The 23780-nt window shown below is 42.3% G+C and overlaps 1 protein-coding gene across 1 annotated transcript in view; it reads left to right on the top strand.

The window, feature by feature from the left end:
- Window positions 1-21035, top strand: part of ASB7 (ankyrin repeat and SOCS box containing 7) — a 50272-nt gene extending 29237 nt beyond the window's left edge. Inside the window, exon 6 of the mRNA XM_066635554.1 lies at window positions 16542-21035. Coding sequence (XP_066491651.1) covers window positions 16542-16681 — 140 coding nt within the window. The 3' untranslated portion in view covers window positions 16682-21035. The remainder of the gene's footprint in view (window positions 1-16541) is intronic.
- Window positions 21036-23780: the final 2745 nt, after the last annotated feature.

Below are 23780 nucleotides of genomic sequence, written 5' to 3'. Positions count from 1 at the left end.
AATAGGACAAACTATGGTTGGCACCAACCTCTCTTTGGTGGGGTTTGTCAGCATAATCCTAGCATAATCTACTTAGAAGTAAGTCCAGCTGAGTTCAGTGAGACTCTGTCTCAGCTAAGCGTGTGTAGAATTTCAGCCACTTTGGATGTGATGGCAAACTATAGTGGGCTATAAAAGAGGGAGAGGGGGCAACACTTATATCCCAGCATCATTAGTGTAATGCTGAGGCCTTGGTGGCCAGGGTGCTATGAAAAACCCAAATGGTGTTGCCATGGCTTTCCCCCTGGAAAAAGGATGCCATGGGTAAATGGAGTCTTTGAGAATTTACAGCCCAATCTTGAGCTGCCCAGTGTGTGAGGCTGCAGCAGTGCCAAAAATGGCTTCCATTGCATCCAGCGCGCGCCAGGCAGTTGCCGCCTTCTCCTTGGGAGAAGAGGACTTGTCCCCTTCCCCCGGGTAAAGTGAGTAGCCCCACAGTGGGGCTACTTGGTTCTATGTTGACCCAAAGGTCTGTATAGAATGAAGAGCCTCCATGTCAGGCGGCCATTCTGACACGGAGGCTCTGGATCCAGTGGAGCGAAAGGTCCCACCTTCCCTGCCCCACAACGCCGCCTCCCCCCACTCCCCCACCTACCTCTTCTCTGCTCTGCGATCCATGCGACTGCCGAGCAGTGGAGCTCCGGTGGCCAGCGCTGGGCTAGCACTGGTGCTAGGGCCTGTAAATGTGCCTTATGGCACATTTGTGACAGCATGCACCGGCGGTGAGCCGACACGCACTGCATAGGATTGGGTCCTTAGTGGCATGTTGTGAGGTTTTGTGGTGGTGTTTTGACATCGCACTTCTAACTGGAATTTTTATTTTGAAATGGAAACTACACTGTTTCTCAACATACTTTTTGCTCAACAATAAAATATTTTAATGAAATCTCTGTAATTGTTAGTCATCAGTCTTTTAATATATGTATTTAATATTTTAATAACATTGGAAAACTGTATTGAGATTTAACCTCTAGTTAAGTATCCTTTTAAACACAGACATTTATATTCGTTTTTAAACTTTTTCCAAATTTAAATCTGGTAATATTTGAATCTGTACAAAATGGCACATTGCCATGTGAGAAGCTCCACTTTCACAGTATACGTCAGTTTATTTATTGTATCTTTAAAACAAATGAATGCGAGTAGTGCACCTTTAGATTAGATATCTTGGCACAAACTGCACTTCATAACACTCATCATCCATTTGATTTTGGTTTTTTACCAGCTTTATCGAACATTTTTCTCTTATGTTCTTTCAAGAGTACGTTCTCAATGTCATCAGTTTTCTCAGTTGAAAATACAATTATGAATATTTTTTATTTACTGTGTGATCTTGTTTTTATTTTGAATTCAGTATTTTTGTTACCCTTAAACATTTTCTCTGCACTCTGTTATCTTGATGACAAAGGAAATGTGCTTTGGGGGTGGTGCCCCCTCTTTCCATTCTCTTGTGGTTATTTTTTTCTTCCTTACTTTTGCAGGCTGGCCTTTGTTGAAAAATAAATATGTTTCTGTATCTTAAATGTATATGTTACGTTTACCTCAGTTACCTGTTCTGGTTTTTCTGCATTTTCTCTAGATATGTTTTTCAGAAGCTCTTCCTTTTTCTTATTCAAATCTTGTATTATGTTGCTTTTAGCACTGTTTAGAGAAATTGATCCCAGTTCAGAGAAATGGTTCCCTATTGCATTCTCAAGGGTTGGTGGGGTCTGTGTGTGTTTTTGTTTTTTCTTTGAGGGGTGGGTTTTCATCTTTCTCCCTGCTTTGATCTATTGTTCTACCTCTTATGTCTGAATTTCACAACCTTTTCTTTGGAAGCCTGGAGGCAGGTTTGTGTGCTACATTCATTCTGTCCAATCACTGGCCTCTTTTTTTCAACAGTTCTTTCTATAGAGGTTTTATTTTTAGTCCCCTCTCACTGACTTTACCCTTCTGGTTCCATTTTTTGCATGTTTTTGTATGCCCAAACCTTTTTTAAAAAAAACAACAATTTCAACAAGTTTTTCCTCATCTAATTTGAAGTGGGTTTGAGATTTTGAACATCAGTCCTCCCATCGTCTTGGTTCCATCAGAATCATTGGAATATGCTTTAGAATTGGTATGTCTATTATTATATCTCACCACCATACTTCAATAATTATATTTAGTCCAGAAAGTCTCATTTTATTCTTCTGTAGTAGCACTCCCAATATGTCTGTCTTTGACACTCTTATGTTTTCTGCTTCTTAAAATATAGATTTGTTTCTTGCCCCTTTCCTTCATGCTGCTCTCAAATAAGGGAGGTGGATAGGTAGTATGATTCCACAAGGCTCCCACAAGATATTGTGGTGGTCTTGCCACCTCTGATTGCTTTGGTCAGGGATTCTCAAACTTCTCAGGAGTAAACCTCCCAAGATAAGTCTTTGTGGGGATGGGGAAAAAGGCAGTTACACAATCCCCAGGATCGTTCCACTGCGGGGCAGGGGACTTTTAAAGCATAACTTACCTCCTGCCAGGGTCTGGGGATGCGGGGAGCCCTTTGGAGCACTCTGCAGAGCTCTCCGCAGCTTGTAAAAAGTGAAAATGGCAATCATGACTCACTTCGGTTTTGCAGTTGCAACCCAGAAGTGGTTCGCGATCACCATTTTCACTTTTTACAAGTTGCAGGAGCCCTGCAGAGTGTTCCAGGGGCTCCCTGCTCCCCCCAGTCTCTGGCAAGAGGTAAGTATGTTTTTAAAAAGCCCCCCTGTCCCTGCAGTGTTGTGATCCTGGGGATCATGTCACTGCCTTCCCCTTTAGGGGGCAGAGCCCAGGGCTCTCAGGCTGTTGCAATAACCCAGTTTGAGAACCACAGGCTTAGGGCATATTTCAGAGTTGCTGCAGCAGCCCTTGTGGGATCATATGTGCTTTGTGATTGTCTTGCCATTTTCTATGTTCAAATGCACAGTTCCATCTGAGGCTGCAGAGAGACCTCTAAGACACTCCCCTGGCAAAAATGCAGCGTTGGATGTACTGTGAGCACCCGTTTGTAAATCTGATATAAGTATGTTAATGCACTCAATAGTTTTTGGTGTACTTGTGTCAAGTTTGCATTAAAACCAAGGTGCAAAATACTTCCCATGTTAAAAGTTTTTATTAAGGGACTGGCGTGTAGTTGTAGTTTCTTTTCAGCAAAAAAATTAGCAGGAGGCACAATTCCTAGTCCCTTCATAAACCGGGCAATGCACAGCTCAGTGTGAAAAGTTGGGCCTTGATAATTACCTGCAACCCTGATAGCAGCACTTTACGTTTTATGCAAGCTGATGTTTCACTTCGAGCTTCATTGCCCTTTCCTTTGTGTTCTCCATTTCTTTCCTCCTTTGACAAGGTAGGTAATGTGTCAGTACTTACTTCACAGTGCTGAAATGTGCAACTGTTGCAGAATTATTATAATTAACTTATGTAGTATTGGCATACGTGGCACTGTCCTTAGTATTCTAAGTACAAGACAAATTCTTTTCCAAAGTATGTACAGTGATTGCGTGGACCTATGACTAACCTGTGTGTCAATGTATTTTTTTTTTAAAGAAATAATATCAAATGCACAGTCAAGTTAAAAGAGAAACCAAAAAAAGGCAAGGTACTTTGAAATTGTTTTCGGCATGTTTCAAAATTAACAAGTAACAATTTAGAATTGAGAGAACTGCTTCAAACAGATCAGAAACACAAAATTCCAATTGTAAAAGTTCACCTCTCGTGTGTGTGTGTGTGTGTGCGTGCGCGCGCACGCGCACACACACACACATATACACTTTGTTACCTTTTACTTCAGTTGGTTCAATAGAGGGCATTTGTAGCTAAATCTTCTTACCTTCTCTTGAGAGTTACAACTCTAAAATATCTAAGAAGAGTTCAGTTGTTCCAGATATTATGTTTTTTAGCAGACTGTAAAGCTAAATACTGTAACTTTTAAAATAAATCTGTTAAATACCTGAAGGAGATGTGTGGATTAAAAATCAACACTCCCTCGGAAAGGAGGATCCAAAGGGTTTTAAACTACATACAACCGAAGGAAATTACATTTTCGTTGCCAAAATTTGAAAAAGTGTTTGGTCTTTTAAAAGCCTACTAGTGCTACACGGCTTGAACTCTTTGAAATGGAGAGCTTCATGAAATGTAATTCTGGAGTTAATTGCTAGCTTTTACCTGATAATGTGACTTATAAGGAAACTATATTCTTGGCTGCCTTCACATAACATGTGGAAAAACATTTCTAGAACTTGATGTAAAATTTTAAAAATCTTTTGCGTCAGTTGCTGCTGAGGTATTTCATTTGCTTTGCAAGTGTGTTTTTGGATGTTTGTCATTTGTTCATCCTACAGTGTTTATCACTCTAGCCTGGATCCATGCATTTAAAAAAAAAAATTCACCACTAGTTTCATTAAGCCTATGAATAGTATAGACCAGTGGTTTTCAAACTTTTAGCACCAGGAGCCACTTTTAGAATGAGCATCTGTCAAGGACCCACGGGAAGTGATATGACTGGAAGTGACATCATCAAGCAGGAAAAATTTTCACAATCCTGGGCTCCAATCCTACCCACACTTACCCAGGAGTAAGCTCTATTGTCTATCATTGTTAAAAGCACACACACAATAGCCTGTTAAAAGTACAGATCTGTAACATTTCCCCAAAATACAGACACATGTCATGGTAGCATCAAGTCTAATATATTAAAAATAAGATACACATTGAAATGAATGGGGACCCACTTGAAGTTGGCTCATGACACACCAAACGGGTCCCGACCCACAGTTTGAGAAACACTGGTTATAAACTGTATCAAAATTGTTGTTGGATTAGGTCAGTGCTTCCCAGACTCCTACAAGGGAGTTGGAAGCATTGTAAATTGTGGGGAGGGGGAAGGCAGCAACGCAACTTCCAGGATCGTACTGCTGCCAGGGATGGAAGGGTTTTTTCCAACTTTTCTGCAGTCAGCACTGCATTCCTGGAGAGGGGGTTGTGTGGAGCCCTCCACAGGCCTCCCTGTGCCTGCAATAGTGTAAAAAAGAAAAAAGGGCACTTCCTGTTTTGTTGCAAAAACCAGAACTGCCCTTTCTGTTTTTTGTACTTTGGCAGGCACAGGGAGTCCTGCAGAGGGCTCCCCGCGTCCACCCCCAAGACCTTCCAGGACTGCAGCGCTGACTGCAGGTAAGTAGAAAAACCCCGCCCAGTCCCCAGCAGCAGTGTGATCCTCAGGATCATGTTGTTGCCTTCCCCCTCTCCCCACCCCTTAAAGGGGCATTGTCTAGTGCCTCTCAGGCTTGTGGGTTGCCACCCACCAGTTTGGAAACCAGTGGATTAGATTAAAAAGCATTATCTATAAGGATTGAGGGGTTCTGTTCCTAGCTATCCAGATGTAAATTAAAACCAAGCTATTGCCATCTTTTGAAATAATACCGGTACATAACAAAACTAGAGATAACAATGATTTAAACAGCCTAATGAAGGGGCTATGGGGACATATTGGGCCATTGGGAGCTGTAATCATAGAAAGATTAAGAACCCCAGTTGTTGAATTTTGATGCTGTATGAATTTTCCCTTGTTTACTGATGTTCCATGCTAATCTTCAAAGTGTTTGTGGGCAAGGGGTGATAGTGGCTTTTATATATGTTGGAGGTGGACCTGACACCTTCAGAGAAGTGACGTCCCAGCAGCTTTTGGGCAAGAAATGTAAGAAGCTAGCAGTGCAGTCCTATGCATGTCAACTCAGAAATAATCCCCAGCTTGGGAGCCCCATTCAGTTCAATGGGGCTTTCAAAATGTTGTACCTTAGTTGAGAGACTGTTAATTCAAAGCAGCCTCTCTGACAATCTTATGCTAAGCACATTTTTAGAGCATATATATATATATATATATATATATATATATATATGCTTCAAAAACATAACTTTTGTTCAGGTAATTTCTTTAATATTGCTGTATTTATCCTTCTTCCTCTTGTCAATAATCCCTTATTTAGACCCCAAGTTGCCCTGTTTTTGTGTATTGAATAAGTAAAATTGGCCGGATTCCAGTTATTGTAATGTAGTATAAAAATGAACTATTGGGTATATTGACTGTAAATGAAATGAAGTTAACATTTCATGAAGCCTTCTCAACAGTAAGTAATTCTTCTGCAACAAAGCTGCTCATAACTGTACGTTTGTGTGTAGCAAGTTTGAATAACATGGGCATATAGAGAGCAGGGCTTTCATTGGGTTTGAATTTCAAAGTGAAATAAGGTTTCAACAGAAGACACTTTGGGAGAAAGGATGGTATTTCAGGAATTGAGTTTTATTCCAACCATTTGTCTTTCTATATGACTTTCTAAGGGCTGGAGCTGCAGGTAGAAGGCAGGGATCTTTTACATCTATGCTGAATTTTGTTATGTGTGCACCAATACCTAGCAAAACATCAGTACAGTAATGTCAAATATACTAGCAGCAGGGAATATACAAGCACCACCTCAAAGAGTTGGTGTATTAGTGCAGCTCCTTCAGCAACCCTATAAAGCAGTGGTCTTCAACCTTTTTTTGTGCCACAACCCGAATAGATTTATTTATCTGGGGACCCAATATTGGTCCCGTCCCCTCCTGGTAACCTATCTACCCACTCCCCACCTGTTACACCCTCCCAGCACTGTTCACCGTAACCAAATATTCTTATCAGAGAGAGCAGAAAAAGTTATCATGAAACCTGGTAACAGTGAAAGCTTTTAGCGCAATTGCTAAGAACCTGAGGAGGACTGGGACACAATCCCCTGATAACTGAAGGGGAGCACCAGATACCTCCTCCTTTACCTAGTGGTGCTACCTAGTGTTCTTGAACCTTTTTCATTCCCATAAGTTGTTCTGACCTTACAACTGAGGCTTCATGACCCCATTGGGGTCCCAACCCCAAGGTTGAAAAACACTGCTGTAAAGGCAGCTGATCTCACTCCCTGTTACCCTTGGAAGCAGTGATTGTAAGGCAAACATGTATGGCAGTATATGAACCTTGCATGTTAGTGCGTGAAGCTTTTAAAATGGTCATTATGCATTTGTATGTAAAGATGTTGCCTTTTAGAAATTTAGCAGGTGGGACTATGAATTGCTCTCTGTTAGTCACTTTCAGCACCCAAATGTACCTGAGTATCTTGGCAGAAACACCAGAGGGTCTCTTTAAGCATTTTTAAAGCAACAATAGATTTATTCAAAGTTATTGTAACTTTTAATTTGTTTTTAAAACATGTTTTGGGGTTTTTTTTCCTGAGCTTTTGCTTTCTTCTGTGTGTCAGATCTGAAAATTGTGAGTTTTCAAATTTATTTCTGGAGCACCTATGAAACCTGCCTGCCTTACAGAGGTAGAACAGTCCCTGCTTGCAAGCCTAGATTCTACAAGATGAAATGGGAGCGAGGAGAGACAAAAGGGCTGGTTAGGGTGTGTTGGGGGGGGGATCAACTATTTTGGAATTAGAATATTCTGCGCTGTAGATTCTTTTTAAATTGCTTTTTCTTCTCTGCTGGAAACATTGAATTATCATGTACATCTGAACGACCAATCTAATAAGTTTTAGGAGGATAAATGTCTCCATCTATACTAGAGAATAATCTTATGGTTGCTGGTCTCAAACATACCAGGCTTTGGTATGCAATGCATTTGGAATAGCAAACTAAACGCTAGCTTTGTTCCATTGAGGTAACTAGCCTGGGAGAGAGATAATTTACTTTTACAGAGCTCTGTTGTATCACTAGCCACAAGAATCTGAAATGATGGTGTTGGAGGTATATTTTCCCAGCAAGCTGAGCAATTAAAAATTATCTTTTTACTATGGTCACTTTTATCCAACTAAAATGATGATTTCATGAAACAATCAAATCAAGGAAAAAGGTAGGGGGATGGAATACTGGTACTGTATATGAAAGTACATAATTGCTCTGGTATGGGTACACCAATTCATTCCATATCTTTCAGCAATGATGGGTTTTTCTGGAATTTAACCCTGCTGAGGAGTGGAGGGGGGAACACATTTTGTGCCCTGCCTTGTTTTGCAGGTCTCTTAATACTACTGTGATCCTGTTGTGGGACTGTATGTGGAATCTGTGATTATACTCGTACCATCTAAAAAGTCTTGAATGATTGAAGATTATGATGCTGTGTTATTTGAAACATGTAGTCAATGCTGCCACACTTTTAACTCTTGAGGACCAAGATTTTGCAGAATTGCTCCTCATACAGCTGTTGTATGGGACTGAATTTTCAGAATAGCACCATTGGTTTTCCCCAGTAAGGTGATTGCTTTGAAAATCTAGCTTATAAGAGAACTTGTAAATAGCCACTGTGTGCCTGTAAAAATTACCCTTCGGCAGTCAGACAGAGAAACTTTAAAAAGACAGAGTAAAAGTTCATTTTAATCCACATATTACTTAGATGTGTAAGCAAAACCACTAAAGGCAAAACCAGTGACCCTTGTTGTAAGCTAATACTTTCTGTACAGTTATTTGTAAGATGCTAAAAGGATTATCTAGAAAATACTTGGCACCCAGGTCTGAACATTTTAAAATCACTGCGCCCTTATGAATGGTTGATTTCTAGACTGTGTATAAAATAAATTCTATAGGTTTTTGAATCATTAGGTCTGTTGTTTCAATCATGAGCTTTCTGCAGTTAGAGGCTGGTTTTGTTTTGTTTTTGCCATTGAATTATTACTTCTTAACTGCTAATCTGGTTCATGAGTTATTTTAATTGACGTATCAGGTGATAACTGTATTTCCAGTAAAATATATTGGGAAATACATTGTTTTCTTATACATGTTAGACTATATACTCTAAAGAATTGGCATGTATTTCATGGAAGACAACCAGGTTTGGCTAACTAAGCACAAGAAATTGGTGATTCAAAGTATCCCTAATCAGGAACTTTGTTAAATACCTCTTATTAGATTCCTAAGTTTTCTGTTCTTAATTTTTTTGCCCACAAACAGGAAACATGTTGAAAGGTGGTAAACTGGCTGCTGCTTAGTCCTTAAAAATGATTACAGTGAGAGTGTTTATGTCAAGGCAGAAATATGGGAACTTGCTTTCAAGATGTGTAACGCTGGCATTTTTCCTCTTCGTCTTAAAACTCTGAAAAGTTTGGTGTCGTCTGCAAACTTTGCCACCTCACTGCTCAACCCTCTCTCCAGGTCATTTATGAAGAGGTTGAAAAGCACCAGTCCCAGGACAGATCCTTGGGGCACACCGCTTTTCACCTCTCTCCATTGTGAAAATTGTCCATTGACACCCACTCTCTGTTTCCTGGTCTTCAACCAGTTCTCAATCCATGAGAGGACCTGTCCTCTAATTCCCTGACTGTGGAGATTTTTCAGTAGCCTTTGATGAGGGACCGTGTCGAACGCCTTCTGAAAGTCTAGATATATCATGTCTACGGGTTCTCCCGCATCCACATGCCTGTTGACCTTTTCAAAGAATTCTATAAGCTTCGTGAGGCAAGACTTACAGAAGCCATGCTGATTCTCCCTCAGCAAGGCCTGTTCATCTATGTGTTTTGAGATTCTATCTTTGATGAGGCATTCCACCATCTTACCCAGTATAGATGTTAGGCTGACCGGCCTATAGTTTCCTGGGTGCCCCCTCTTTCCTTTTTCAAGGATCGGCGTGACATTTGCTATCCTCCAATCTTCTGGCACCGTGGCCGTTTTGAGGGACTAGTTGCATATTTTAGTCAAGAGATCTGCAACTTCATTCTTCAGTTCCTTAATAACTCTTGGGTGGATGCCATCAGGGCCCGGTGACTTATTGATCTTTAATTTATCAATGAGGTCTGAGACATCTTCTCTCTTAACCTTTTTACAGTGGAGAGAGGTGAAAAGCGGTGTGCCCCAAGGATCTGTCCTGGGACCGGTGCTTTTCAACCTCTTCATAAATGACCTGGAGACAGGGGTGAGCAGTGAGGTGGCAAAGTTTGCAGATGACACCAAACTTTTCTGAGTGGTGAAGACCAGAAGTGATTGTGAGGAGCTCCAGTAGGATCTCTCCAGACTGGCAGAATGGGCAACAAAATGGCAGATGCGCTTCAATGTCAGTAAGTGTAAGGTCATGCACATTGGGGCAAAAAATCAAAACTTCACATATAGGCTGATGGGTTCTGAGCTGTCTGTGACAGATCAGGAGAGAGATCTTGGGGTGGTGGTGGACAGGTCGATGAAAGTGTCGACCCAATGTGCGGCAGCAGTGAAGAAGGCCAATTCTATGCTTGGGATCATTAGAAAAGGTATTGAGAACAAAACGGCTAATATTCTAATGCCTTTGTACAAATCGATGGTAAGGCCACACCTGGAGTATTGTGTCCAGTTCTGGTCGCCGCATCTCAAAAAAGACATAGTGGAAATGGAAAAGGTGCAAAAGAGAGCGACTAAGATGATTACGGGGCTGGGGCACCTTCCTTACGAGGAAAGGCTATGGCGTTTGGACCTCTTCAGCCTAGAAAAGAGACGCCTGAGGGGGGACATGATTGAGACATACAAAATTATGCAGGGGATGGACAGAGTGGATAGGGAGATGCTCTTTACGCTCTCACATAACACCAGAACCAGGGGACATCCACTAAAATTGAGTGTTGGGAGAGTTAGAACAGACAAAAGAAAATATTTCTTTATTCAGCGTGTGGTTGGTCTGTTGAACTCCTTGCCACAGGATGTGGTGACGGCATCTGGCCTGGACGCCTTTAAAAGGGGATTGGACAAGTTTCTGGAGGAAAAATCCATTATGGGTTACAAGCCATGATGTGTATGTGCAACCTCCTGATTTTAGAAATGGGCTATGTCAGAAGGCCAGATGCAAGGGAGGGCACCAGGATGCAGGTCTCTTGTTATCTGGTGTGCTCCCTGGGGCATTTGTTCGGCCGCTGTGAGATACAGGAAGCTGGACTAGATGGGCCTATGGCCTGATCCAGTGGGTCTGTTCTTATATAACCCCTATCTGACTTAATTCCTCGGTCAGGAGGGGCAGTTCATGCAGCGGTATCTGCCCGAGGTCTTCTGCCTTGAAGACAGATGCAAAGAACTCATTTAATTTCTCTGCTATCTCCAAGTCTCCTTTTATCTCCCCTTTCCCTCCCTCACCATGCTGAGGGCCAACTGCTTCTCTGGCGGGTTTTCTGCTTCTAACATATTTGAAGAAGCTTTTATTATTCCCCTTAATGTTGCTGGCCATGCGTTCCTCATAGTCTGTCTTGGCCTCCCGTATCACCTTCTTACATTTCTTTTGCCACAGTTTATGTTCCTTTTTATTCTCCTCATTAGGGCAAGGCTTCCATTTATGGAAGGAAGCTTCCTTGCCCTTTACAGCCTCTCTAACTTGGCTCGTTAGCCATGCGAGCACCCTCCTGGATTTAGTGGAGCCCTTCTTTCTTTGTGGTATACACCACTGCTGGGCCTCTATTACTGTTGTTTTAAGCAGCCTCCATGCACTCTGTAGAGATTGGATTCTTTTTACCTTCCCTTTCAACCTCCTTCTAACCAGCCTCCTCATTTGAGGGAAGTCCGCCCGTCGGAAGTCAAGGGTCTTTGTGAGAGATTTGCCCGGTATTCTTCCCCCGACGTGCATGTCGAAACAGATCGCAGCATGATCACTGTTCCCCAATGGCTCCGTAACATTGACATCTCTAACCAGGTCCTGAGTACCGCACAATATTAAATCCAGAGTCACCTGTCCTCTGGTTGGCTCCATGACTAGCTGCTCTAAGCCACAGTCATTTAGCATGTCAAGGAATCTGGTCTCCTTTTCGTAACCGGAACACAAATTGACCCAGTCTACATGAAGATGATTGAAGTTCCCCATGATTACTACACTGTCCCTACTTGTCACCTCCCTGATCTGTTTCCTCATTTCAAGGTCCCCTTCTGATTTCTGGTCTGGAGGATGATAGTACGCCTCCAGTATTACATTGCTCCACAGGCCTGGTAATTTAACCCACAGAGATTCTGCGGTGGAGTCGGACCCACCTTCAAACTCTACTTTGCTGGATTCTATCCCTTCCATAACATAAACGGCCACCCCACCTCACCTCACCTCCAACATGCCCCTCCCTGTCCCTCCTGTAGAGTTTATAGCCCGGGATTGTGGTATCCCACTGATTCTCCGCATTCCACCAGGTTTCCGTTATGCCCACTATGTCAATGTTTTCCCTTGTCACCAGACATTCCAGTTCTCCCATCTTTGCTCGGAGACTTTGGGGATTTGCATAAAAGCATTTGTACATGGAATGCCCCAGGATGGGCTGCTTATTAGCTCCTTTGTCCCCGCATCCTCTCCCTGTGCCAAATTGTCGAACACATCCCATCACGCTACCATTCCCAATTTCTTCTCCTACTCTGCCTTTGTCTTGTTCTCTAACCTCCCCATCCTCGTCCCATAGGGATGAGGAGTCCCGAACCAGATGCCCCTAGGCTCCTGTCGGCCTTCCCCCAGGGATCAGTTTAAAAGCTGCTCTGCCACCTTTTTAATGTTATGCGCCAGCAGTCTGGTTCCATTCTGGTTCAAGTGAAGCCCATCCCTCTTGTACAGGCCCCGCTTGTCCCAAAACGTTCCTCAGTGCCTAACGAATCTAAACCCCTCCTCCCTACGCCACCATCTCATCCACGCATTGAGACCCCTGATCTCCGCTTGCCTAGCTGGCCCTGCTCTTGGAACAGGTAGCACTTCAGAGAACGCTACCTTTGAGGTCCTGGCTTTCAGCTTCCCACCTAATAGCCTAAATTTGGCCTCCAGGACCTCCTGGCTACACTTGCCCACGTTGTTGGTGCCTACATGCACCACAACCGCTACCTCCTCCCCAGCACTGTCTAGACAAGAAGTGATGAACACAACCTTCGCACCAGGCAGGCAAGTCGCCATGCAGTCCTCACATCTGTTGCAAACCCCCCTCTCTATGTTTCTAATAATCGAATCCCCCACTACAAGAACCCCCCGACCCCCTTTCTGCTGAGGAGTATCCTGAGTGTGTTCAGATACGGGCCCCTCCCCTGGAGAAGGAGTCCCCCTAGGGGATTGTTTCCCTCCTCTCCAGGATGATGTCCTCCAGGCCCGAGACATCCCACCCGGGCAGCTGAGGAGCCGTACGCCTGAGGTTGGGACAAAGCCTGATTGTCCCTGGAAGTCTCCCCACGGTCCTTCTCTGCCTGCCTCTGCTTCTCCAGGTCAGCCACCAAGGCTTCAAGGGAGCGGACGTGTTCCCCGAGACCCTGGAGCTCCTTGCACCGAGGACACACCCATGACTTATGCCCTAGAGGCATATAGTCATACGTGTGGCACTCGATGCAGAACACTGGATAGCCCCCCACCCTGCTGCTGGCTGTCTGACTACATAGCTTTTTTTGTTGTTTTTATTTAGGGGTACTTGAAAAACCCTACACTGGTTTGCTGCCCTCTTCTCAAGGGAAGAGAAGGGCGGCGTCTGGGGCCCTGGCCTCCTCGCCCTGCTGCTGAACTCACCTAGATGCTAAACTCGCAGTGCCTTACCTGGCACTTTGTTCCCAGAGGCACTGGGTGTCCCAGAGGCCACAGGCGCTTCTGCAGAGAGGCTCACGCGGTGGCAGGCACTAGCTTTATAGCTAGCTCTTCCTCCTTGCCTCCTTGCTGATTGAAAGGGGGGCTGGTCTTCCCAGGTGAGATTACAAAAGCTCAGGAAGTCAAAAGGCTGTTCATGGGCTTAATCCATTCTGCAGGCCCCTGAATGGGTTGCTTGGATTAGCCTAATGGGGCTCTTATCACCTCCTACAGGTCAATGACTATGCTAAATTGCCTTGGTGGGGTGGGAACTGGCCCTTCCTAGGTTCTTACCCTCCAGTTCTCTTAGGCTGGACTGTTTTTTAACCTCAAGCTAGTTTTTATTTGAGTTTGTTTGTTTATTTATTGCTCTCACCTAGATCCTGTGTCCCAATTTACTGAACTGTTTAGATTATGTTCTAATTTAGATTAGGTTTAACTTGGGTTAGGTATAGGGTTAATTTAAAACAAAGTAGAAAAACTTGCTTTCCACTTTATCCTCCTCTATTTTTCGAAGTGCCTGACCCTTGGGCTCTTACTCACGAGTAGGACTCTGCTCCTGCCCAGAGTAGACCTATGCACACACTTACATATTTAATTTCTATTGCCCTCACCTAGCTCCTGCGCCCCACCTTGCTGGACCTTAGATTCCCTCCCTTAGGTTAGATTAGGTGCTAACTTAGGTAAAGCTAAATTTCAAAGTTGATTTAAGGTTGATTTAAAGTTAGAAGACAAGGAGTTAGAAAGACAAAGAGTTAGAAAGAGTACACTTACCTTCTCCTTCTCCAAAACTCAGAGGTCCACTTCCCTTCTCCACGCCCAGATGCTAAACTTGTGGTGCCTTACCTGGCACTTTGTTCCCAGAGGCACTTGGTATCCCAGAGACCACGTGTGCTACTGCAGAGCTCAGCTGACACAGCCTTCCTGGCACAAACTGCCATGGAGGCTGAATGCAGCCTCCATGCTCCAGCGCACCTCTTTGTGCTAGCACAGCTTGCTCCCAAAGAGGCAGAAACATGCTTTATGGGATGTTTGCAACCCTCCTAGGCTTGTACAAGTGACTTGCGCAGCTTAATACAAGGTTAGGATTGAGTCCTTAGAGATATAAATACAATTTATTATAGACTTTATATCTCTATGGTAGAATGAAAAGCAATCAAAATGTGTGCTTAAATATGCATGTGAGTTAATGGACAAATTGGATCTAAGCACATTTTAATATAAAATTGCATACCTGTAAACCTACAAGTAACAAACCAAAGTTGCAGGTTTACTTTGAAACAGTCACCAAAACCACTGGTTTTAGTGACTGTGAAATGATTTAGTAAAAATATTTTATTTTTACCCTAGTACAGGGCCCCCTTACGCACAGGGCCCAACTGTTGGTCCAATTGGCTTAAATCTGACCCTGGCTGTGAGGTAACTTAGATTGAATGTGTGAGAGAGACTGGTGCAAGGTCACCTTTCATGGCTAGCTGAGAAGCTGAACCCAGGTGTTCTGTGGTGATGATTCAGCTCCAGATTGTCTGTGTTCAATTTCTGTACTTACTGAAAGGGTTCACATGAGGCAAACTGCCCACAGCTTTTTCAGTTGTTTATAGGAAACTGTATGTACTCTGCCATAAACAAACTGTCATGGAATCCAAGATTGGCAATGGGTTCTCATGTCAAATATTAGACTTGTGCCTAAACATGTTTCCAGTATGGAAACGATTTCCATGTATGGACTTTGTCCTTCTCCAGGTGGGCATGAGAAAGGAGTTGCTTGTGGGTATTGCAGTACAGGAACAAAGGTATGTAAGGTGAAAAGTAATTGAACTGGGCTTCTTGATCACTGTTTTTTCTCTGATGTTGGAGAATGAAAAGGGATATATTTCAGTTCTGTTTTGACTATTGTCAATGCCTTTTCCGCCCCTAGTTTACTCTTCTTAATTTTCTAGACACTGATTCTTCACAGGACAGAGTTCTGTTTCTTTGAAGTAATATTACTATCCCCACACTTGAGCCCATAGTTCAGGATGAGCTACTGATAATTATCTGCTTTAGGCAGGCAGTTTAACCATTAGTGATATTGAAATAGACAATTGCCACTATGCTTTTCATATTAGAATACAACTTACAAATAAAGTCCTGCCCAGATTTGATTCTTCAGAACTGTGTTGCCTTTGGAGGCTGGCTGGGAAGAGTTAATGGAATTAATTTTGTTACCCTTACATTTCTGGAATCAAGATGGTCTCTTTGGAAGCCTTTTACTTGCCTAATCTTTTAATTCAAACCTGAAAATTGTTCCAAATTTTGCAAAGACTCTGCACTTGTTATCTCTTAATCACGGTGCTTGTTTCATCATTTTGACTTTGTCTTGCCTTTGCCAAATTACTAAACATTTTACATTTGCCAAATGAAGGCTCACTGATGTTGGTCTATAATCCTTCTCCCACCCCCCCTTTCTTCATTCAGATGCAATCAAGAATGAGTAAGTGCTCTAGACACCAACAGAAAATAGATGTGGCAACCAGTGCTTAACACTGGAAATATCCATTGTTAGCAAATTCCCAGGAAATCATCTTTGGCTTATCAGAGGAAGTGTCAAAGCAGTTAATGATCAATTCTTGAGGAATTCTGCCCACGTGTGGATTGACTGACTGCTCTCACTGGAGTTGCATTCCCTGTGGAATCTTGTGTCGGTTCTGTTTTATTCCAAAAAGCAGATGTCGAGGTGTGGTGTTACAGCAAACGCCCAACTGTTGACACTCAGCATTGTTGGCAAATTTTGTGAATGCTCAAAAAACTTGGGGAAATCTGTCCTTAAACTTTTGCAAATTTCATCTTGGTTTGTCACGACACCAATGGTGGAAGTCACACATTTCCCCCACTCTATGATATGGTGATCTTCTGCTTGACCATTTAAGCTGTTGTTCGTTTTCCTTTTTTACTTTAAGTGATGAGACTCTAATCTTTGTCTCCTTCTTTTCAGGGCAGCCCAGGAACTTGCAAGATCTGTGCCGAATTAAAATCCGCCAGTGTATAGGCCTTCAAAACCTCAAACTACTTGATGAACTACCGATTGCCAAGGTCATGAAAGACTACTTAAAACACAAATTTGATGATATCTGACATTTTGAGACAGAATTGGATGATGAGCAAGATTCGTTTATATTCCAGATACCTTTCAAAGGCTGGTTGCCTTGCACAACGTATATCCTATGCAATTTCTGATTTTTTGTTTTTTCCGAGAAGTCAGAAGGCAGGTATACAATTCCTAGGGAGGGGAGTGTTTTATACCAAATGCTACACGGTCTTAATTTTTTGATTTCTTGGTCCAAGTTTACAAAATCCAAGGTTTCTATACAATCTTACAATGATGGGTTTGGTTGTCTGGGGGAGGGTGGGAGTATCTCTTCTGTTTTTAAGCACCACTTTCTAAAAAACTTAAGCTTGCAGCTTTGAAATAAAGAATAAACATCACTTGTTCAAAAGAGAGCCACCACCTACCCTTGCCCCCACGTAGCATGTGTAATACTGTGAGTTGGCTGGAAGGATGCTAAACAAAATATGGGTGGAATTACCTAAAGGAGTATTTAAATCCACTGGGCACTGATGCTGTTCAACTTCTGTTCACTTCAGGAGTGGATTCTGTGGGGACTCCCAAGCAAGCCCACCCCCTGCATCAAAAGAAGCAGACTGAATAGCAGCAGACTGCTCAGTGGATTAACTCTCTAGCACTGCTCCTATACGAAGGACCAACGTGAGCATCTGCTTCTACCCCATAAGGAGTCCTGATATTTTGACCAGACTCCATGTGAATGCAATGTTCTGCCCATATAGCTTTTAATGTTTTATTTTTCTTCAGAATCATGGCCCAGGTTTGTAACTAGGGTGTTCAGAATTTACTATAAGTATGGCAACTCATTGAAAACATTGCCCCCTTCAATACTTTTTTAAGTACAAGTTGGCTTTTTTAACAATTACTGTAGTTTGGCTGTCCATATATCTTCTTATATCCCTCTTTCTATGCTGGTATGTGGGCTGCTGTTTGTAATTAAGTTCTACACTGCTCAGATGCCTCTGTGGTCTTCATTTAATTTCCCCCCCCCCTACAAAAACATGAATGGAAAGCAAATCTGATTTAATGCCAACGCATCCTGTTTCTTATATTGTGCATCATGTGCAATAATTTTTTGATTACGTCTCTCCACTGCACATGTGATTCCCCCCCCCCCCCAACATTCTCTTGTCCTGGCCTCAACCTGATGTTTGTTAAAATTGGAATTGCTGCTTTATTATTGCTAGGTCACTTGTTCTGTTATGACTCCTCCAAATTTCAGAGACCCCTAATTTGGACCATTGTGGTTCACTTTTTTAGAAGCTCTTTTTCCTCTTCATGCAAGAGCCTAATCTGTGGTGGTCAAAACCAGAATGAGTGAGCAATTTGTGTCCTACCTTGTTAAACAGGCTCCAGACCTTGCTGTCCTGTCACATTAATGGTTCACTTTATTATTGAGGAGTTTGGATCAGTCCAAGCTCTACCTTGCTCACATGAACCGTGCAATCATCACTTCAGAAGTCCTGCAAATGTGAATGGCATGCCTGCATGTTCCTTGCCTGCAAGCAGATCTGTATGAATCTGAAATTTATACATCTGAGTGCAGGCAAAACGCACATGCACACAGTTCATAGATAGGTGAAGGCACAAGTGATGGGGTATGCCCATAACAGCGAGATCAGTATTGGCCCCCAATTATATTTTTGCCTTTCTCTCTGAGAATTCTATATGCAAAACTCACACAGACAAACCTTTCCCAACAGCAAGGAAATAATTATCCAAGCATTTTGCAAATTTTGCAAATTTACCATTGCAAAATCCCAGCTTGTTCTGCTTAGCTTGGAACCAGCTCATGACTACAGTTACAACACTGGCTCCTCTGAATGTTCTAAGACTTTAGGAAGCCTTTTCTCTGGTAGGAGTTGAGAACTTCGTAGAGATGAGTTTCTTAGTTTGCCAGTGCTCCCCTGGTGGAGTGTTGTCGTCATCTTTGTGCCAGTGACTGTCAAGACCCACCATTGCCTTGAAGCTTAGATCTTTTGGACTAGATATTGAATTTGGCATAAATTGGACGGGGGGGGGGTATTGCTGCTTCTTTGTCTTCTGGTGGTGGCTACCTGTCTGCCACTCTTCAATCAATCACCATCCCTTCTTCCCCCTCACCCTTATTTCATGAAGGGGGTGCAAGAGGCAAGTAGTTCAGTCAGCTCTGCCAGTGATTCTGTGGTGATTTGGAGCTTAAGATAAGACTTCCTTCCATCAAGCATCTGTTCTATTTCATTAGCAGCCAGAGAAAAGGGTTGCTTATCAGGAAATAGCATTTGGAATGGCAGGCTTAGTTAGAATTAATATGACCTCATATTTATTTTCTGGATTTGAGTGGAGCAATGACTGAGCAAGTATGCTTGTTTTAGGTGCTACAGCAGATTCAAGGGATTTGCAAAGCCATTGACAAGGCCCCTGTTCTCTAGTGGTACAAAGCTAAGAGCCGCTGGTTGTTTTGATCTTCTGAGAAATATTCTAGAAACCCTCCCATGGCTAACGTCACCTGGTCTGGGAGACTTTGGTATCAGAAGCCCTCAATTCAGAGAAAGCTCGCCATGCTTAAAGCATGATGAGTTGCCAACAGAGTTGCAGGTTTAAGTCAGTTTTGTTGAGTTTTTGTTGACTGTGATAGTACATTCTTGACAGCCTAGTTATTGCTAGGTTCAGGGTTCCATTGTAAGGTGAATTTTATTCTGTCATGCTGCTGTGACTTTAAAAAAAGTTATAAAATGTCTTGCTGGTTACAAAAGTGCTATTTAATGAAATATATAATTCCATTATTTATTTGTTTGAGGTTTGTTTTGTTGTTTTTTTCCCTTGTTTTAATTGACACACTTTTAATGAAGTACATCTTAGGCCTCAAACTAAAATTTTGTGGAATCTGTCAAATCCGCTTTGTGAGCCTTCCTTTTGCGATGTGGGGGGGGGAAGAACCTTAGAGCCCAGTTTTGTAAAAAAACAAAGCACTTAATTCCTTAAGTCACTGCATAGTCTTTTTAAATGTTCAATGAGTTCCATAGCTAACATCCTGTGTTGAATTGGGACCATGTGCACCTTCACGGAAGTCCTTCTGGATGAAGGGTTGTGTGGAAGTACCACATGGTGGATCTGCATCTATCTTTATTGGATTAAAAAATCTGTAATGGAATGACGTTGATATGTGTTAGTTCTGCAGCAAGAAAATGATGGGCTATTTTCATTAACATTTTGAGTTCAACTTTGCGTAAAACAAAACAAAAAAAGAGCATCTGTCCCAGGCCTGTTACCATTTTTTGCATGTTAACTTTCTTTTTGTTTCAAAACAGACACACACACACACACACACACACACACACACACACACACACACACACACACACACACACACAAATTGGCAAATGCACCAAAGAAATGGACAAGATTATGATCATTAGCAAACTGCAAACCTCATTCTTTAAAACAAAACCAGAGTTTTGTAAATATTTCTGTTTATAAATGTACAGCAGATTAAGAGTGTGTTTTTTAGATTATTTAATTACCATATTTCTAATCTATTTACAATATTAGAGATCATATTATTTGTTTTAAAAGCTTCTGTTTGGGTTAATTTTTTTGCTTAATGCATTACTCATGCTAGGAACAACTCTGCCCTTGATGGGTTAGCATGATGACAGTATCCTATACTGGGTAGTATTTGGATACTATACTTCATATGGACAAAGGGAGATATGGTCCATAACTCTGACTCCTTGCAAATCAGAAACCAGTAACAGGAGCATGTGTTGTTTATACTTTCTCTTTCTGACACAATTCCATCTCACTCACCATTGGTCTGACTATGGCTTATGGTTGCAACTTCACCAGTGCTATTAAGGATTCTCCCTAAACCAAGGTTTGCACCTTCAATTCAAATCCTAGATGAGAAGGAAACTTTGGTTTAGTATTAACCATGGCTACCATTGGTGCTAGACTGTGATTAAAGCCAATAAGGGAAGGAAGGGTAGCAACTCCTGTGAGACAGGGAGGAAGGAGCACACATTCCTGTGATTGGGTTCTAATTTGCAAATCAAGCCATTGTTTTGTCTGCACCAGGCCCAAATTGAGAATACAGTCCACCAGGAGCTTCCTTACAAAAGCAAATCTGTGTTGGTTGAGCTATGCATGCTCCCATTTAAATCAGTGGGGCTTGGGCTGGAGACTTTCACTATGGATTTATCACCTTGCCAAGTTTTTATGGAGAGCCTGTTGAAAATCCCAGTGTAAGGTCAGTTCCATGTCACAAATCCTGCTGTGAGAAGGATGACGTACCATTTTTCCTATCCCATCATCCATGCAGCTCTTTCTGTGTTAGCAATATCGTAACATATTTTGTTCTTCCTTTTGTAATGTAAGGTTTTTGCGTTTGGGTCATTTTGAATTAAAATTACCAAATTCTTTTAAATCTGTTTCTTCTTTCTTTTTTTTGAAGACTTCCTTTGGAACTGTTACTGTGTTAGATTGGAAAGGTTGGGGGAAAGCACCTCAGCAGCTGCCTGGTGCACAGTCTTTGTTTCTAACACTGAGCCAGTTCAGAGGATTAGCACTGTGGCTGGCCCCTGTCCACTGATTCCCAGACATGACCACTAATCTTAGGACATTGGTATCTTAATTGGGTTTTTTAATTGTGATCTGCTTAGACCTGTGGTTCCCACACTTTTTCGACAGGCAGCTCCCTTGACCTACTGGGCTTTTGGCTGTGGCTCCCCATCAGGGCTATAATCCTATACATTGTATGGGGTATCAGGGTTTTCATGAGGATTCCATGGCTTCCCTGGCTGGTTTTTGTGGTCCCTTGAGGAGCCATGACTCACAGTTTGGGAACCACTGGCTTAGATCCTGGAATCTGTGACTTGTGTGTGTGTATGTTGACAACCTCAGCAATTATTAAGTACCAACAGTGAGGATTAACCCAAAGGAGCCATAAACAAACAAATCTGGTCATATAAAGCCTGTTCTAACACAAGTCTGCAAGGTTCCAGTGGGAAGCTGACTATGAAATCATGCAAGAGGGAGCTCTCCAAATGGGCCATCGTTCTGTCTGCAGAGCTGTCACAGTTATGTATGAATTTTCTAATAGTCTGGAAAGATTTGGAGTACTTTAAAGCATCAGATCACAAATTACGGTTAAGTTTATATAACTCCTTTCCTGTGTTTATCTCTGTGTTAAGAGAATAATTAATGATGCACATGCCTGTTTACAGCAACGATGGGCCAGCGAGCTTGTGACAAGGCACTGTTTCACGGAATGGGTCATTCCTTCCCTGAATTGCTTGGCTTGGGTCATGTGCAGCTGGGGCTGCTTTTGTTGGCAGCGGGCAACAAAACTGAGGAAAAGAAACCTGGGTACAGAACTTACCTACTCCTATTCCAGACCCCTTCTGCAAATAAATCCATGCCTGCAGTTGACAGTTCTATACTCCCCTAAAGCAGGAGCGGAATTTAGCTGACCCCAGTAAACCTACCAAATTTTAGTCTCTGTGGTTAGAAAAGCATTATACGGCACAGAAAGACATTATCTGGCTGGCTGTCTTAGGATTTTGTGTGTAACATCCCAGCTATGACCAAACACATGGACTTCATGACAATAGTAATTTATACAGTATTTCTTTTGTAAGATATATACATTTTGTACCATTAGGTCCTCAAAGCAATTTAGAGCAGTGTGTCTCAATGCTGCTCCCCCATGTACCACTTGCTGCCTCTTTGTCCTTGGAGATCATCACCAGTTATCTCCGGATTTGGAGACCACAGTGGGAGCTTCTAAGGTGAGAAAGAGGCTCAGGGCAGGCAGGCAAGTTTTTCCTTGCGCTCAGAAATCACGCACTAGAGCTCAGCCTGCCACCTGGAGCTTCCTATTGCCATTGGGAGTTCCTGCTGCAGTCTCACTGCTGAGCGGTGGGTGCTGTGTGTACCATTCAGCACTGCCTAGCATACCATGAGTTGTGAACCCCTGATTTAGAGCATTTAATTAGCTCCAAAGCTTGATTCCCAAATGTGGTTGTGTGTCTTCAGAACTTTTAATGTCTTCAGAACCAAATGCACGAAGGACTCACTGGTTCTGATCCAGGAATGTGTTTCTGTGGCAGGTTATTTTGACTGCTAGTTATTTTTCTCTGCCACTGTTGAAATTGGCCACCTTTTTGACCTGCTGATTTCTGCTTTTTTTTTTAAATTGATCAGTGTTTACCATTACAATATAGACTCATTGAAATGGGGTGATTTTGTAAAATATATAAAAATTTCTCCTGCTATCAGCCAGTGCTGGTTTGCTTTCCAGAGTTACTGGAATTACGAGTAGAATAATTAAAATAGGCTATATACCTATATGAAACTTTTGAATTGTACTATGTAAAATGAGAGGTGCTGGTTATTTCCTTTATAAAAGCCTTATATAGTTGGGTCTAGAGTGACTTTTCTCCACATGATATTGTGCACCCTTTGACATAATCGAGACTCTTCTGCATGTCTCTAAAGTGAAATTGGTGGAATGTCTTACGTAAAAGGGCCTTCTCACTCATGACACCCAGACTGCTAAACTCCTTCCCTCTTCTTTCTCTCTCTCTCTCTCTCTCTCTCTCTCTCCCCCCCCCCCCTTCCAGTTTCTGGAAAGTCAGTAAAATCCGTCTTGTTTCAACAGAAAGGCTATTGGATAATTGTTCCCTTGGCAGTTGCTTTTTACTGTTGGTGTTTGAAGTCTCACGTGCTTGTTTGTTCTTTTGCTGTCCTTTTTCATCTGGTTCTGTTTTAATAGAATTTATTACGTGTTGATGTTGTGAGTCACCATGGGAGTTTTTTTTTTTTGGCTGAAAGGCAGCACAACTTTTTAAAAATAAAATGAAAATACTAAGTATTAAATACTAATTTGGAGAGTTGGTCCCAACCCACAACACTAAATCTGAATTTCACTGGGATAATTGGCTGCCATGAATACTCAACTACAAGTAAATGTGCATTGTAGGACTAGCTGTCAAAATACTGTTGGTGCCTGTGTGATAGAAGTCTGGTGAGTGTGCTAAGCCTGTAAGTCATCCTCATAGCAAGCCAAGAAAAGGAAAAGATGGCAATCTGTATACAGTATGTACAACACAATGGGGATATTTATCTGGT

The sequence above is a fragment of the Tiliqua scincoides genome, chromosome 8 (genome assembly GCF_035046505.1).
Source record: "Tiliqua scincoides isolate rTilSci1 chromosome 8, rTilSci1.hap2, whole genome shotgun sequence".
NCBI classification, from domain to species: Eukaryota; Metazoa; Chordata; class Lepidosauria; order Squamata; family Scincidae; genus Tiliqua; species Tiliqua scincoides.
This window is presented reverse-complemented; position numbering and strand designations above follow the sequence as displayed.